The following is a 16693-nucleotide window of genomic DNA, read 5'->3' on the forward strand; positions in this document are numbered from 1 at the left end:
GCAGATGTGGAAATCAAAGGGAAAATGTAGATGTGTAAGCTTTGAAGTAAGGTAAAGGCATGGGAACCTTATAGGGAACCGGTCAAAGCATCATGAAAAATGGTTTACAGGGTCTATTCTTATATTAGTTTTTTTCACTCCCAAATAAATATATTATGGTACAGAGGCATCAGCTCCACACAAAGCACGGCACTACATGATTTTTTCAAAAGCACACACAGTCCAGATTTAGACATGTAGGCACATGTCACCAATAAAGAATGAACAATAACATCTCACACCAGACATGTAGGCACATGTCAAATAAAACATCATCTATGCTCCATTTCGGAAACAAGCCGGGTTCCTTCATCAGGAGAAGTACAGTGTATAGTTCTGTAAAAGCTATAAACAGGGTTAAGAAGACAGCACTATACACTCCACTACTCATCCTGATGAAAGAACCTACTGTTTCCGAAATGGAGCATAGATAATGTTGTTTTATTTGACATGTGCCTACATGTCTGGTGTGAGATGTTATTGTTTATTCTTTATTGTTGGCACGTGCCTACATGTCTAGATGTGAACTTTCTGTGCTTCTTTAAATATATACATATAAATATATACATACACACTACAGTAGTCTTGGTTTGGATCCCGTTAGCCTGCAGTCACACAGTTCCAATTTCTGATTATATCAAAATGTTATATAAACAGTATATAGACCATGTTCTGTATGTAATAGAAGACTGTAGTTCTACACTGTGGTACAACATTAAGGCCATCAGGCAGCAATCTGGCAGCGTGGAGGCGTAAGATTGGACTTTTGCAGTCTCTAGTGTCAGTTGACATTTTAATCCATACTGGGGATCTGGTAAATATATAAGTACAGAGATGGTACTAATTAGACACAAGTCTGGAATGAAATTACTGTCTTTTAATGACACTCAGTTCATTGTTCTGGTTAACATATGGAATTAATTTAATGATGAAAATGACCTGTATTAGATGGATGTCTTATTTTCACAACTAGGTGTGCTTTGCCTTATTGTTGAAAATTTGGACCAGCATTAAACCTACTGATGTCTGCACACTAATGATAGTTTGTAGAAAAATGTTCCAGACGGATCGATAGATGCACAAAGATGTAGCTTGCCTCTGCAGAAACACATTGGGCAGATGTCTTAAGCCTTAACAAGAGAAAAAAGGATCACCCAATCAGCTCCTAACTATCATGTTACAGGCCAAGCTTGAGAAATGACAGTTATTGGCTAATTGTCAGGTCCTTTATCTCTCTTTATCATCCTTCAATTTATCTCCTGTTAAGGCTTAATACATTTGGCCCATAGAGCCAGATGCAGCAAGCTTCAAAAGTGATAAACAGCCAGCCACTTGGCTCCCAACTGTCATTTTTTTCTAACTAAACCTGTGACATGGCAGTTCGGGGCTGAATGGCTAGTAGTTTATCACTCTCCACTTTATCACTTTTTGAAGCTTGATGACATAGGTGTATAATACCTGTGATAGGAAGGTATAAGCTCTACCAGTAGCATTTGAAATCACATTAATAGTTAATGATAGAAACAAAGGGGCCTGTAAAGGTTATAATATAAAGAATGGAATAGAATAGATTGTCAGTTTGTTATTTTTCTATTTACTTCTGCACACTTTTAGCTTAATAATTTCTCATGGGCTTTCTGTTATACTTCGCTTCTGTCCTTTTTTCCCCATGCCATTGTTCTTTTCACCAATTTTCTCTATCCTTCTCTCACTATCTTTTTATCCTGTATTTCTCTTCTCTCAGGCCCTCCTCCCAGCCTCATCGGGATGACTTCCTCTGTACCTCCAGCTCTCCTTCCCCGTGCAGCTCCACCTGCCCCATCTTCTTCGCACACAGCCAATGATACCACTAAGGACTCCTCACAACCTACATTGACCCCTGAGACCACTGCTCCCTCAGCTCTCAAAGCTGCTTCTATCATGGGGGCTCCTTTTATGCCTTTTTCGCTCGCTCCAGCTGCCACTCCCTTATTCACACCCCAGATACAGGGCCCATACTTTCAGCAGCTCTATGGTTTAAAGAAGCGCCTATTTCCAATTAACCCTGTCATTCCCCACACACTTCTAGGGCTGCTCCCAGCGCCCATCAAACTGGCTCCAGGGACATCATCACCCCGTAAACCAGAACCTTCACAGACGAAAGCATCAGGCGAATGCAGGGGTGGGCAGGAATCTACCCTGGGAGAGGAGGAAAGTGTGGAGCGAGATGATGACTTAGATGATGAAGATATACCAATGGTGGATGTAGCAATTAGATATCAGTGCCAACGCTGCAAGACCTCTTACGACGAAGAGGGGGAAGCAGAAGCTCATCAGAGTGCAGGCTGTTATACTGGCCCCCCTCCACACCCACCGCCACTAAGAGTGAGGGTCTGCACCTATCACTGCCTCTCCTGCCAAGTACTACTGCAGGGTCCTGCAGCTCGAAGCCAACATCTGAGGTCACAGCAGCACCGTGCACAAAGTGCATGCAGTGATGGAGCATCCCCTGCAATACCTCAACTCAGGCCAAAGAGTGCTGCTACCTCCGTGCTCATGGCTTTATAGAGACACTCTCTAGCTGTCTCATACTACAGACATGCTTTCGGGCTGTCTCTTTTAATTTACCTGCTGTGTTTGTTTTATTTGCCTCCTAGAGTGTGTGTGTGTGTTTCCTTGCTTTTCTGTGTATATTTCCAATTCTTCATGTCTCCCTATTTGTGTCTGTCTGTATGTTACAAATGAAGCATTCCCTCACTCAAGAATGCTTCTTCACCCCTTCACCTGCTGGATTGACACTGTCCTGCTTACATGACTGTTTCTCTAGCTTATTTCTGTGTCTCTCCAGCAGGGAAGTATACACAAAGAAATACATCACAACACAGGCCAAAAAGAAAACGAAAAACCCTTAAACCTCTGCATAGAAATACTGAAAACCCAAAGCTTTTCTGCATTTCCTGATCCTGGTGCCAAAACAAGAGTGACCTCTCCCTGTCGCTACTCTGCATCCAAGCTACCTTAATGGGGTAGAAGGAACGAATGAACAATAAACCAATGAACAGGGGGAGGGTAAGAAAAAACTGAATATAACCAAAAGTTCCAAAACTTAAGGAACCAAACACAGAGGCAATGCCTGCTCTCCTGTCACACATGCATGTACTACGTGTGTGTACATAGAGATTTGGGGAATTTTATTTAAAATGGGGAATATAGCACCTCTCCACCAATGACTTGAACTTTGTAATACTTGGGGGGTGATGACAGCACTCCAAGGACTTTCGCTGTGATGCTTTAACCATTTGTGGAGGGGACAAGGGAAGGGCTTTATCCTTTTGGGGAAGGTTATGGGGGGAGGGACATTTTTCACTCCCTTGCTCCCCTGTATTGCTCTCCCCGTACCTCACTCTTGATGTTTTAAGCTTGGGTATTTGGGGGGAGGGTTGGGATGTGAAACTACCAAACAAGGACATTTAAGAAAAAACTAGTAAACACAAAAGATGACTAAAACTTTTGAATCCAAAGTTACATAAAAACTGAGAAAATATTCACACCAAAAAAAAGAAAAAAAAAGAAAAAAACGGACGGAATGACTGGAACCTGAAAATGGACAATTATTTGTATTATGGGTAAAAGAAAAACCGCTGGGTCACTGCATATAGTTCATCATTCAGAGCAGCGTGGGATCTACATAAAGTGTACATAAACAGGCGTGTGTTTGATATGGACTTTTCTGGTAATTGAAAAGCCTAGTTAGGGTTACTAACACTACTTGTGAAGGACTGTCTGTATTTCTAAGTTCTTTGATCTTCTATTCATGTATACAGTACCTTGCCACATTACTTTAACCTACCTAGGTCTGTTAATTTAGCATTTTATCATATCATGTTTATCATTGTTATATCTCGGTTCTCTACACTTGGTTTAGGCAACCTTTGGTTCTCCAACTTTTGTGAAATTGCTGGAATATGCTTCCTTTCAAACTTCCACCCACCCTATCAGAACAGACTTCAGTTTTACCCGCAATCTGCATTGTAAACCACCTTTGAAATAAGGATGTATTTATTGTGCTGCCTTGTAAGTGTACTCCAACAAACACACAATGATTTGCAGAAATCGAGACCGTAAAGGTGGCCATACATCAGAACAACCTGCATTCGATCTGATCCTATGCAGGTCGCAAGAGCAATTATATGTGCTTTAAAAGCACATACAATCTGCAATTGTCTGGAAAGCCGATGGATCATACGTGCAGCACGTATGATCTGAGGTTCGACCTCTCGACCCTTGGGATCATACAGATATTCCTCACGATGTGCACTCGATCTAATGCACGACCCATCGAAATTGTGCGTTCTGGCCTGAGATCGTTCTAGTGTATGGCCACCTTAAGACTCAACCAACCACATCAGATGCAGAACCACAGGATGCCTAGTGTACCTCTCTTATTCTGTATTATTATTTTTACTTTCTATTCTTATCTGATATCCTTTGGTAAACTTTCTTTTATGTCATTGATCACTTTCTGTCCTCTTACGTCTACTTCTCTTTTCCTTTTAAAATGCATGTTGTTTCTTTTTCAGACTTGTACTGTATGTTTTGCCATTTTCACAATTCTACCAGAGTCACACACACTACCCCTCATGCCTCATTCTGTGTTTTTCAATCTTTTCAGTGGTTTCATTATGTATGTTCTGCAGTGACGTCACTGCACTCTCCAAAGATGCCAAAATGACTATGACTGACCTTTTCCTTACACAGGATTGTAGAAGCCTCAGAACAGAATAACTAAGTGGACTCTGCTTCCACTAATTTGCCACTGGTGGTATAAAACATATATAATAGCCATGACTAGATGCTTTATGAATGGTTCTACATCCACCCTTAAAAAATAATCCAGTTACCAGTGCCATGGTGGGACATAAAACTGGAGGTTAGCTTTGAAGTCCACTACGTACTAAGAGGGTAGTTTTATTCACTACTACACACACAGAGGACTAAGACTGCCCTGATTTATCACATTGTAATGAATGTCACACACACACACACATTAGCCCATGTAACAAACCAACAAGTCACAATTAACCTAAATAAAGCACAGAGACATGGAGGATTTCTGACAATGCACTGCGCATGCCACTTGCTCATGAAATGTGATTGCTTCTAGCAGCACATCGTAAGCAGATTTCTCAGTGCAATTCTCAAGTCCTTCTTCCTTACAAACAGCAATGTACAGATACAATTTAATTTCTCATTTAACATATTAACATTAGCAAGATACGGAACCAGCTAATTCACCAAAGTAATATTAGACACATGCTTCTACACAGCTTTAATGCTTACCATAATGGTGGGAAGGTTTAAAAAATGTTTTGTCACGCATGGCAATGAGCACCTTGGGGTAAATTTACTGAGCGACTGGTCTGACCCCAAAATCTAAAACGACAATGATAGTAAACGCAAAGCACGACCATTTTTAAATTGACCCCATTGTGCTCAATGACCCTGGCCTAAGCAATGGCACAAAATAGTACATTTTAATTGAATGATGTGTGAGCGGGGCTCAGAGATTTCTGAGCATTACACTGATAGATGTTTGAAGGGTGTTTAGTTTCCATTTAATATTGACCCCATGAAGTAAAAACAATGCATATTTCTTGTGGTTTCACTTATTATGTGCATGTATTCAAAAAGTTGTGGTTAACTAAGGATGATCTTCCACATACATTTTCAGGCCTAAAATGTTTCATTATACAGTATTGAGGAATATGCTGGTGCATCAATAAATTGCAATACTACTACGTCACCCAACTGGCACGCGAGTAGACTTTATTTTCACAAATGATTGACAAAGCCCTGTTTTCCTACGGGCCTGAATTCCTTTCTGGTGATTTTAGCTAAACAGCATTTATATGCTGTCAATACATCCCCTTTACCTATCATCATCTTATTTCCGCTTTGTGTTCCTTTCCTCTGCTCTATGTCTATTGTCTCCCCCTCTAATGACATTAATAGGTGTGGGGGTAGAGTACTATAATGATACAGTGTGACAGATTGGGCCTTGGACATGCTGAATGTTTAGGTGGAGCCTGCTCGTTATCTCATTGAAAAAAAACTACCAGAATAATTGTATTAACTCAACGGAGATAACAAGCATCAACACCCTAAATCTGGTCTACACTTGCCACATCTTGCCAGCTCTCAATGTAAGAGGTAACCCATACTCTCCCTGTGTCTTTCAGCCTGTCTAGTGACCAGCTGCTCACCCAATATGGATTGTCGCATGCAAAGAGTTTGAGGATTTCCTCAGAGTGATGTTTAAATGGTTAAAAAAATATAAAAACTAAACTTAAAATGTTGCTATGGTGTCTGTGTGATCTGTAAATATGTATGCCGACAGTAAATCCAACACAATACAGATTTTGTCTGTCCTGCAACCCACAGAGGGACGGATTCAAAAGATGTCAAGCTTTACCCTCCCTGAGTGCCGTCATATTGATAAATGTATATTCTTTTTTGAGTTATTTCGGTCTCACCATTCTCTGGAGGCCTCTGGTATCCTTCCATTGTAGTATTGATGATGGCGATTGCTGGATATCTCACAGCGCTCTTCTTGAACATGGGCAGGTTTCCTCTTGGCTCAGCCATTGTATAGAAACGCCAGGATGCAATATGGCAACACCTGTCTGGCTCTCTCAATTGCACATATGCATGGACACAACTCATATGTACCACTGACAGACACACGCTGGCAGCATGAACGATTAACATTAATCCTCTTCTTTCCTTTTCTTCTGCCATGTTCTGTTACATATCCTTGCTCGCTCTTTTGCACTCAATTTCATGCATACAGTGTACGGCACCATAAGTACCAGGTGCCAGCTATGAGGGGGGCCGCATCTGTGCCAGCTTCCCCGCCAGCGTCTGTAGCTCTGCCAACTCCCGCTATCTGCCTCTTTCTGCCCATCTCATTCTGTCTATGCATATCTCACGCTGACTTGCTCCCCGTCTGTGTATCTCTCTGCCCCACACACTATCTGCCAGGCTCTCTGCCCGGCTATGCGCACACAGGGCACAGACAAACAGATGCAAATACATGAACAGGCACACAGATGGTCAGTGCCCACAGCTGCCAGCTCACACCTCAGGGAGCAGAAGTGGGTGAGGGGTGAAATATATACGGTTGGATATTGGTGGGAGGGTAGAGGAGATGCTGTTTTTTCGATGGCGGATGCATCTGCTACACTGCGCACTCTCCCTCCTTCGTCACTGCGCTCTCTCTCCGTTGTCTCTTGCAGTCTGTCATCTTGAAGGGGGCAGGTACAGCCTGGCTCAGTGCCACTCACATGAACCCCCCCCCCCCTCTCATCACCGCTGACTGCTTCCCCCTCTCACACTATTTCAGGCAACCCCCTCATCATTACTACACAGCATTAATTAGCTGCAGAATTCATTATACTCGCAAATCCTAATTAATACAAACAGCCTAAAGGGAATTGGCAAGTCTGGAGACGGCACAGGAAGGGTTAACCATGGCTGTGTTTTTTCCTTTATGCTGTACTAAGGAGACTTTGTCTGCCAGTATATTATAGCTATGGCATATGGTTTGAGTGCCTTAGTGCAGAGATTGGCACAACATGAAGCAAGACTGGAGCAGTGGGAGGCAGGGTTAAAATGAAAAGTCAAGGTAAAACATTGCCACCTAGAGGAGAGAAAGGTGGCTGCCAGATAAATATCCAATGTTTTTGAAAACCAATCTGGCTTTAGAAACACATCCTACCAGCTTGGAAAAAAAGCTTTATAGAAATACATTTCAGCCATTGCCAACACACAACTGCTTGGTGTGGTACAGTTTTACAAAGTAAGAAACTTTATTTAATGCGCTGTACGAGTATGATATACTTGGTAACACATGCAAGTACATCCTCCCCTTCAGTGCATTGCAGTTCTAACACAACTGATAACTGAAACACGCTGGTCTGTTCCATTCTCATTTCTGGCTTTCAGACAAGTTCTTTGACATCTATTTTGCCTCCATGTTAGTGCCCTTAGGGACCACATAGTCCCCTGTTATGCCCCCTCTTTCCTCTGCTGTTACATCAGGTCACTGCCAGGTTTCTGGAGGAAAGTTGCTGACTTCACGTATTTCATGTACTGAATTCCCATTGTGCATAAAAGACAGACGTAAACGCATTCGTAGTGGAATCTAAAAGACGGTGTAAAAAGGGGAGACAAATAACATAGAATTTAAATTACAGTTCAAGTTGTGATGCATTGTTTTTAGGATTTTGTAGTAACACATGCTCAAATCCACTCAGTACATCTTTTGTGCGACCAGTCTAACCATTATTATTATGTGCTCTGTACCTTTTGGGGGTTCAGGATGCGGATAGACTGTGTGACTGATCCTTCACCAGATGCTGCAAGCAAAGAACCACTTGGTGCCAGAAGCTGTATTTGAACACTCTGAAGCATATTGAGAACACAGGACAGGATTACATAAGTAATGGACTGTGTCTTTATGCACCTAGACTTAAGGTAGAATACTGTAGAGAATAACTTATATCCAATGAATAACTTCATTAACAATGATAGGGATCTCTGCCAGGATCATACCAATAATTTTAATTGCAGTATAATCACTGAAGATCCCCTATAGCTGGGGTAGCCAACTCCAGTCCTCGAGAGCTACCAACAGTTAATGTTTTGCAGCTCTCCTCACAGAATCACAAGTGAAGTAATTAGCTCCACCTGTGGATCTTTGAAAAGGTTTCAGCTAGTAACGAGTGCACCTTTGCAGCAGCTAGGTTGTCTGGAAAATATGAACTGTTGGTAGCTCTCGAGGACTGTAGTTGGCTATCACTGCCCTATAGCTTGGTCCAAAATATATATGAGAAGAGTAATATAAACCTGGACACACACCATGGGCGATATTTAATTGTTATATTTCGCCCAGATCGCTGGGTGATTTTTTTTAACATGCTAATCGCAACCAAAAGTGTCGGGTTTAGCCTCCATAACAGATAAACCCGATCAAGGTAATGGGCACGACAAACTGGTCACTTTTTGCTCGTTTAAGCTCCCCACCCAGGGGGTACAAGCTGTAATGCAGGTGCTGGCAGCTGATCGTGCCCAAAAAGAGCTCCTTGGGGCCCAATCTACTAGCTGCTAATGCCGAAATCAAATGACTATCACCCAATAACTAACAGGAGTACACTGGCTGAGAATGTAAAAGATCTGTATAGTAAATAGCCATTTTTGTGAATAGATCTGTAAGGTCGGGAAAAGTGACTATTAGCGGAAAACAGGGAAATATACCAGGCTCAGGTGAGCTTAGATGCAGTAGAAGGATACATTTTGTAACCAATCAAACTTGTTCCTAGTTGAGTTGCACAAACATTTCAAATACCCACCTTGGGCACAGCTGCCTGTAACTGGAAGTCGGTGATGTTGCTAGAAGAGGAGTTTCTGGCACAAGAGTTGATGACTAGGAGGGCAGGACTAGATGGTGGACGTATGAAAGAGAATTCCACTTGAAGTCCGTCATTATTATATACAACAATTGAAGGCAGAGTGGCTGTAGAAAAGCAAAATGCAAGATAACATGACAATGAAAAGGACTGATTTTATAGAGATAACGGGGGGAATTCAAATGTTTTATCGTGCCTGATCTCCCATCTAAAGTGATGGGAGATCGCGGGGCGATATGGAAATGGTGAAGTTTATCATGCATTTCACCCGATTAGGATCAGGTTTAGGTGCGCAAAGCACCTAAACCCGACCAAACTAATGGGCGCGATGAGAAAAGTCCCATTTGGGCACCCAAACGGGCGACTCTTCTTGTCTTTTAGTGCTTTATCCCCAGGGGTAAGCAAGCTGAAGGGATGTGTGCATGCCCGTCACCAGAAACATTTGACTACCGACGGTGGGTACACACGGGTGCCGGGACGAGCGCTCAACAATTGCATTGTGTTCTATGATTTTAACTACAAATATGTATATATGTATACTTTACACTGTAATAAAATCCCATTTAATGTTTCTCCTAGTTATTGATTGGAAGTATGTGTACAGATCCATTGTGTATCTCAAAAACTCTAGTGTAGCTGCCAGATCTTACTTGGTGATATAGGTTTGCTTCATTCGTATACAACCCTCACAATTGCAATTTGCAGCATATTGTTGGCTATTAAAAAGCAACAGCTATATCCCCTTACCATACAGGCATATTAATGTAATATTTCTGACATTTATCTTTAGCTTAAAATAAAATGCTGTATATTGCAAATGGCAAACACTTCTGGTTATAGCGCGTCATAGCCCCACGGACACTGCTTAGAGGGGGCTGCTGCATTCTAAGATAGAAAGTAGACTGTTGGGAATAAGCTTCCAGGAACTTTTACAAGTCATGACACTAAAGGGGTGTACAAGTGTTCGAAGCGATTTTGACTACATCATCACTATCGCTTAGAATGTTTGTCTGAATCTCCCCATGTGTACACAGCAGGCAATAATGATGTGTGGCCCCGCAGCGTTGCTATCGCCTGGCTGAATAGACACTGCAGGCAAGAATATTCTTTCTAGATGCTACTGTGTCTATGCGTCTACTCAGTGAGACCGAGGGGCCATGCCACCATAGTGACGGAAAACAGGGGTGTGGCTTACGGCATCCTTATGAGGATTCACCCCCTTTAACATAGGCCATGGCCACTTTTCATGCAGTGCTCCGCAGCGCAACCACCCCAATCTCCAAGATTTCAATTTTGGTTGGTATGGAGTTATATTATTTATGTGCAGGGCAAATACTGGCTGCTTTATTTTGACACTGCAATTGAGATTTCAATTTGAACTCACCTCACATAAATCTAAAGCCCTGTACACTTGGAAGATGGGAGTCAGTGGTGCTGATCATTGAGCTTAAGCAAGTTCATTCACAGCACACATCACGGTACACATGCAGTGCACCTCCAATCTGTACTGAGCGATCTATGCTCAGCAGGGTTTTGCCTATGTTTATAGGCAAAACCCTGCTATCTTAGCAGGAAAGACAGTGCAAGCATTGTCCTTTCCTGCTGGCGATGGTGATGCGCGGTATTTTCACTTAGAAATACTGTAGGGCTAACATTGCCCTGTGAGTATGCCTATTACATCTCTCTGCACATGTTACATCTGCCCCAACTGCAGTGCAGCATGGATTTTGCCAATTAGAGCAAGATTTTGCTTTTGAGAACCTTACTGAATAACCCCCTTAGGACATCTTTGAATTAGGCCCAGAGTTATTAGCACTTTAATCCTAGCAGTATCAGTAATTTTTTGGGCCAAATGTTCTAAATACTTCTAATCATAGAATAAATAGAACAAGATTACTAAACAACAAAAAACACTGGAAAAATGACCAGTTTGCTGAGAAAACTGTTACTGCTTTCACATTGCAGAAATGGGTAATGACACGGTATTCTTAAATGGGACTTTAAAACGGGTCAGAGCCTTGAGACCTTTCACAGTGCAGGTGAAAACCGTTTTAAAAATCATTTAATACCATTCAAACATTCAACCCGTTTAACCCCCAAGGGACACGTTTCAAGCCATTGAAATAGAGCTGTTCAAACCGTGTAGGACTCTGCTTTTTAACCGTGTTGAAATACCAGTTAACTTTAACCGGTAAATCAACTTTGGCACTTTCACATTGCAGCCTTAAACGTTTTAAAATGGGAAAAAAAACGGCAATATACCGTTTTAAAAGTGCGATGTGAAACGGGTATGTGTGAGGCTACTTGTGTAAACGATGTGGCCTTACCACACAGGTTTTGATGAAGCGGTAGTATAAAATCCAACCTTGGGACAAGTTGTTTGTTTCCAGGAAACTCATTTGTATGTAACTGTTTTACTGGACAATACTAGCAGAGGACATGCTCACAGTTGTGTCTCTATTCTAGATTATGGATCTGCCCCAGGAAAGGCACTCTGAGCAACCTCTTGTACCACTGCAGGTGCAGATGAAAATGTGGGTGGTGGAACAGAAGATGGACTTTAAAGTGATATTTCTACTATTACTACTACTATTATTGTACTTAAAACATCACTACCTTAATTTTAATATTTATATTTGTAATAAAATACTGCTCAGTTAATTTTAATAGAGAATGAGCTTCAGGGGACCGTGCGGTTCCTGTTTCCTGCCTGGGGTGTCGCTGTCTGTTTGGTGTCTCTAGTACAGTCTGGTCTGTATTGAGAAACAGGCCACAATGTGATAAAAACACCACAGCAGAAAGCGACACGCCAGGCAGGAAAAAGGAAATGGCATGTGTTTTGCAAGATGCAGGCTTCTAGAATAGAACACCATAAAGATTTTGTGAAGAAGGTGGGCATTACTAGGTAACATCAGAAAATAATGACACACAAAATGTTAAGACAAAGAGGTAAATTCAATTAACCCCAAGACCATCACAACGCTGGTAAGTTTGGCTGTATGCGGCACTTACAATACTGCCAGACACGCAGATTTATGTTCGCAGACCCACTGGGCTGGTGCCAAATCTGTGAGTTTGGAGTTGGACTGGGCTGTAAGGGGGAGGGAAAATTGAGGTGCCATTGCCGGCATCTGAACTGTAACATGTACAGGCTTACCTGTCTGCGCATCCCGGCAATCAATTCTATGGAGACGGACCACGATAAAATGGCCGCCCCATAAAGCAGACTGTTCTCTGAAACTGTCTGCGGTATGGGGGCGGCCATTTTATCGTGGTCCGTCTGCATAGAATTATTAATTGAAGCCAGGAGGGGAGCCGGGACGCGCAGACAGGTAAGCCTGCGGCGATGGGGGGGGCACCGGCGGCCGGGGGGCGCACCCCCCATTAACGGCGGGGGGGAACCCCAAACCAAGCTACGCCACTGAGCAGATGTAACATATGCAGAGAGTGTTAGGTTTGGGTGAGTTATGTTCAAACGGATATCTAAATTGCAGTGTAAAGGTGCATACACACTAGTCAATTTTGAGCTTCATTGAGCTCAAAAGTGACTATTGTGTATGGGCGGGCGATGAGCTGTTAGAGCTGATGCGTGCTCCCACATTGTCGCCCGTCGCTGCCGTCTGTTGGCTGAGTAAACCACTTTCCGTAATCTCCTACTTAATTATTATCCTTTATTTATATGGTGCCAATGCCACACGGGATCCACAGCACCCAATTACAGAGTACATAAACAAATACGCAAAACAGTTGAATACAGTAGAGGACAAGTACAGGGAACATAAACATAGCTGCATCAGCAGAGGACACTGGAATAAGTATCAGGGTGGCAGAAAACAACAGGATTTGCTGCCATCAAAGATGGTTTACATAAGAGAAGAAACAGCACACGAGGGAAGAGGGCCAAGGGAAGAGGGCCCTGCTCGTGTTTCATTGTTTCCATTAGTATACTATGGCAGTGCCCTCTGCACAGTTTTATATTCATTTTACTGTTTTTTGCCTCTTGTGTTTTTTGTTATAATTACTATACAATAACAACACCAAACAGGCAATGGATTCCTTCTATAAGTGGTGATATGCTAAAGTCCAGGCAAAACAGCATACATCAGGATGTAAGTACAATACAAATGGTGTTCATTTATATGTATCAAAAACAACATGCTGTTATTATGATGCAATAGAAGGTTAAAATAATTTAAGAAATAACATTTCCACACAATTTTACAACTGCTTTAAAAGTACTCTCAAAACAAGAACAAAAACATTCCTACATATACCTGGGGTTGGAGTCTCATCCAGGAGGTCCAGCAAGCTGCCCCCATTGGGTACACTCTGGTTTACAGCGGACGCCCCAGAGACCACAGGTGTCAGTACGCTGTCAGAGCTCTCTTCCAACAGTCCTAGGAGATCTGTAACCTACAGAAGGAGAGTGTTGGATATAAAACTGAAAGAATCACCAAACCTAAGCATGAAGGGCGTGCAATCGGTTAGCTGGTGTGCAGCGCTGGTTAATAGATCTACAGGGTCTAGATCAGGGCTGGGCAACACCGGCCCTCCAGATGTTGATGAACTACACATCCCAGGATGCTTTGCATTAGTTTTGCTATGTGGCCATGCTGAAACTGATGCAAGGCATGCTGGGATGTGTAGTTCATCAACATCTGGAGGGACGGTGTTGCCCAGCCCTGGTCTAGATAGTCAGTAGGTCTACCTCAAAAGGTCCATATGCAATTGGTAGACATGCAATAGGTCAACAGGGTCAAGATGTCGACATGGCCAAAATGTCGACATGAAAAAGGAAGAGTTAATTTTTCATGATTGTTTTAAAAACGGCTTGTTCTTACTTCACCATTCATGTCGGCATAGAGAAAGAATATAATAGTTTACAGAGCATAGCGAGGCATCGTGCCTGAAGCATGGTGGGTGCAGCGAGGGTACGCGTTACAGTAATTGAGGGTCTGTCAACAGTTGTTGACATTGACACAAAAAAAAGAAAAGAAAACCTCATGTCTACCTTTTCATGTGTGTACCTTTTTCATGTTGTCATTTGACCCTGTCGACTTAGAGATGGAGCCGCTCCCCATCGCCGTACACCATTCTCCCGGTAGCCCTGTTCCCGCTCCCTGCTAGTGTCCCCGCTCACTGACCGCTCTCTGCCCGTCTCCCTGAAGTGGAGACGGGCAGGGAAGCAACCTCGCTCCCTGCTGCCAGCTGAGTGGGACATGCGAACGAGAGAGAAGCTTGTGCATCCCCGCTGGAAGCAGTGCCATGGCGAGCTGACTCCAGCTGTATTGCAGGTCAACCTTTTGACCCTGTCGACCTATTGCATGTCGACCTTTTGGGGTAGGCCTACTGGCGGTCTATCTAGACACTGTATCCTATAATACCCAACCGTGCAGGTAGACACAATCTGACAGTCTTGTTGTAAACTCTAATTTCTGACTAAAGTTCTTGGGAAATGTTAAGAGGCAGAGGGGGAAATTTACTAAGATGTGTATTCTACTTCACATGTGATGTTGCTATGGGCAACCAATCAGAATCTACTTATTTATTTAGCTCCCTCTAGAAGATAGTAGCAGTACTACACAGTTTGGTCACTTCCTTCATAAACTCGTTATGGAGATCAACAGAGGCCACTGGAGACCCATGACTTTCTATGACTACAGGAGTGGTCTGTGACAGCAGAACCGTTTTGACCGACTGCGAGCTGCAACATGCTGCCCAAGTTTGATGGGGGATACTCAAACGCTGTCTGGGAGATTATCGATTATCAGTGGTGATGATGAATCCTTGATTTACAGTTTTGCCTGTGAAACCAAACAGCTGGCCCAGTACACCACCACAAAAGTTCTGATGTGAGTGCAATATGGCCAAGCAGATGGTGTCTGTTTTTTCTGGCAAAGACTGGTATGGTAATTCCCATACCATTCAAGCAGCAATGCACCATCACTGGGGACTGGTACGCCAACCAATGCCTGATTTAAATGCTGGAAACCATTTCCAGGCACAGTCCAAGAATTTGCACTCATAGTGCCCTGCACCACGCCACTGCCCCGCCCATAAGTTCAGGAACGTGGTGGATTTTCTGGCCTGTGGTCAGTAGCTGCACAGTCCCAATCTGGCCCCCTGCGACCATTCAGCATATAGAAGACATGCCTGTTTCCGCTGCTTCACCAAGTGGTTTGAGCGCATGCAAGTTTACATAGACTCCTCTGGTGAATACTTTGAAAAAATATAATGTTCACTTATTGTACTCCTCGCGTAAAGGGTTTTAGTACAGTATCAAATAATTATGTAGCAATTCTGGAAGCTTACAAGTAGGGAACAGATTCAGATAATGTGATAGTACAGAAGGACTAATAAGTTCCTACACTTGACTTTGTTTTTATTATTCTTATTTTATCCAAACACATTGGATAATTCAATGCAGTTTAACTGAATAGTGATTGGATCTGTGAACAATTTCACCACAAAATTGCCTACACAGCCATATCCGAATGTAAGATCCCAGGTCAGAAGCGGACCTCAGACACTCATCTATAAGTGTCATCTCCTGACTGTTTTCCTTCCTGACACATCAACTCCAATATACTCCATTTATATATATATATATATATATATATATATATATATATATATATATATAAATCTTTCATTAGGTTGACTAGCTTATATGTATGTTCAAATCCTCTCACACACCACAGTAACTCACATAGCTCACTGGCTGGCCTGAGGAGGGATTGTGTTCAGGTGGGCTCACATCTTTTTCTTTGCTCTCTCTGATGAAACACGCATTATCCCCTGTAGTGGATTTCTCTGGCAGTGGCATCTTCTCCAGAATAGCTGACCTGCCCAGAAAAACAGCTCACGGTTAACCTCTCTGCTATTCTCAGGATCTGCTTTGTACTTGCTGGAATGGTTGAGGAAAGTGTGTAACTTATTCTAGGTAATTCTATAATGGCAACCAGAGAACATAATTTGAATTATTTGAACTTCATCCGATAGAAGTGTTTGACCACGCAATCTATTATATTACCTTATCAGTATGATAGGCACCTTGCATAACTTCTTAGGGGAATGATTAGGCCTATCACCAGCGCAATCTTACTCATTGCCAGCCTTTATTCCACCATGACATCATAGCATTGTCACATACAATGCTGATCTAACACATTCAGCACTCATCTCCTGAAATACATGTGACTGGTGGT

The 16693-nt window shown here is 42.6% G+C and overlaps 2 protein-coding genes across 12 annotated transcripts in view; one reads left to right on the top strand and one right to left on the bottom strand.

The window, feature by feature from the left end:
* Positions 1–12141, top strand: part of ZFHX2 (zinc finger homeobox 2) — a 106149-nt gene extending 94008 nt beyond the window's left edge. The window contains exons 10-11 of one of the 7 annotated variants that reach the window (XR_014475033.1): positions 8398–8553; positions 11952–12141. Coding sequence is in view for 6 of the 7 variants with exons in the window: in XM_083188607.1 (XP_083044733.1) it covers positions 1784–2586 (803 nt within the window). In the remaining variant the exon portion in view is untranslated. Of the gene's footprint in view, positions 1–1783; positions 6375–8397; positions 9992–11951 lie in introns of those variants that run through there. The other 6 variants (XM_083188642.1, XM_083188652.1, XM_083188624.1 and 3 more) reach the window with 6 other exon arrangements.
* The window catches only part of AP1G2 (adaptor related protein complex 1 subunit gamma 2), a 38515-nt gene continuing 29634 nt past the window's right edge, over positions 7813–16693 (bottom strand). For all 5 annotated transcript variants that reach the window (XM_083188685.1, XM_083188697.1, XM_083188707.1 and 2 more), the window contains 5 exons: positions 16195–16330; positions 13760–13898; positions 9429–9592; positions 8383–8481; positions 7813–8221 (listed from right to left, as the gene is read on the bottom strand). In XM_083188685.1, the coding sequence (XP_083044811.1) occupies positions 8120–8221; positions 8383–8481; positions 9429–9592; positions 13760–13898; positions 16195–16330 (640 nt within the window). In that variant the 3' untranslated portion in view covers positions 7813–8119. The remainder of the gene's footprint in view (positions 8222–8382; positions 8482–9428; positions 9593–13759; positions 13899–16194; positions 16331–16693) is intronic.

The sequence above is a fragment of the Crinia signifera genome, chromosome 1 (assembly GCF_055691185.1).
Source record: "Crinia signifera chromosome 1, ASM5569118v1, whole genome shotgun sequence".
In the NCBI taxonomy this organism is placed as follows: Eukaryota; Metazoa; Chordata; class Amphibia; order Anura; family Myobatrachidae; genus Crinia; species Crinia signifera.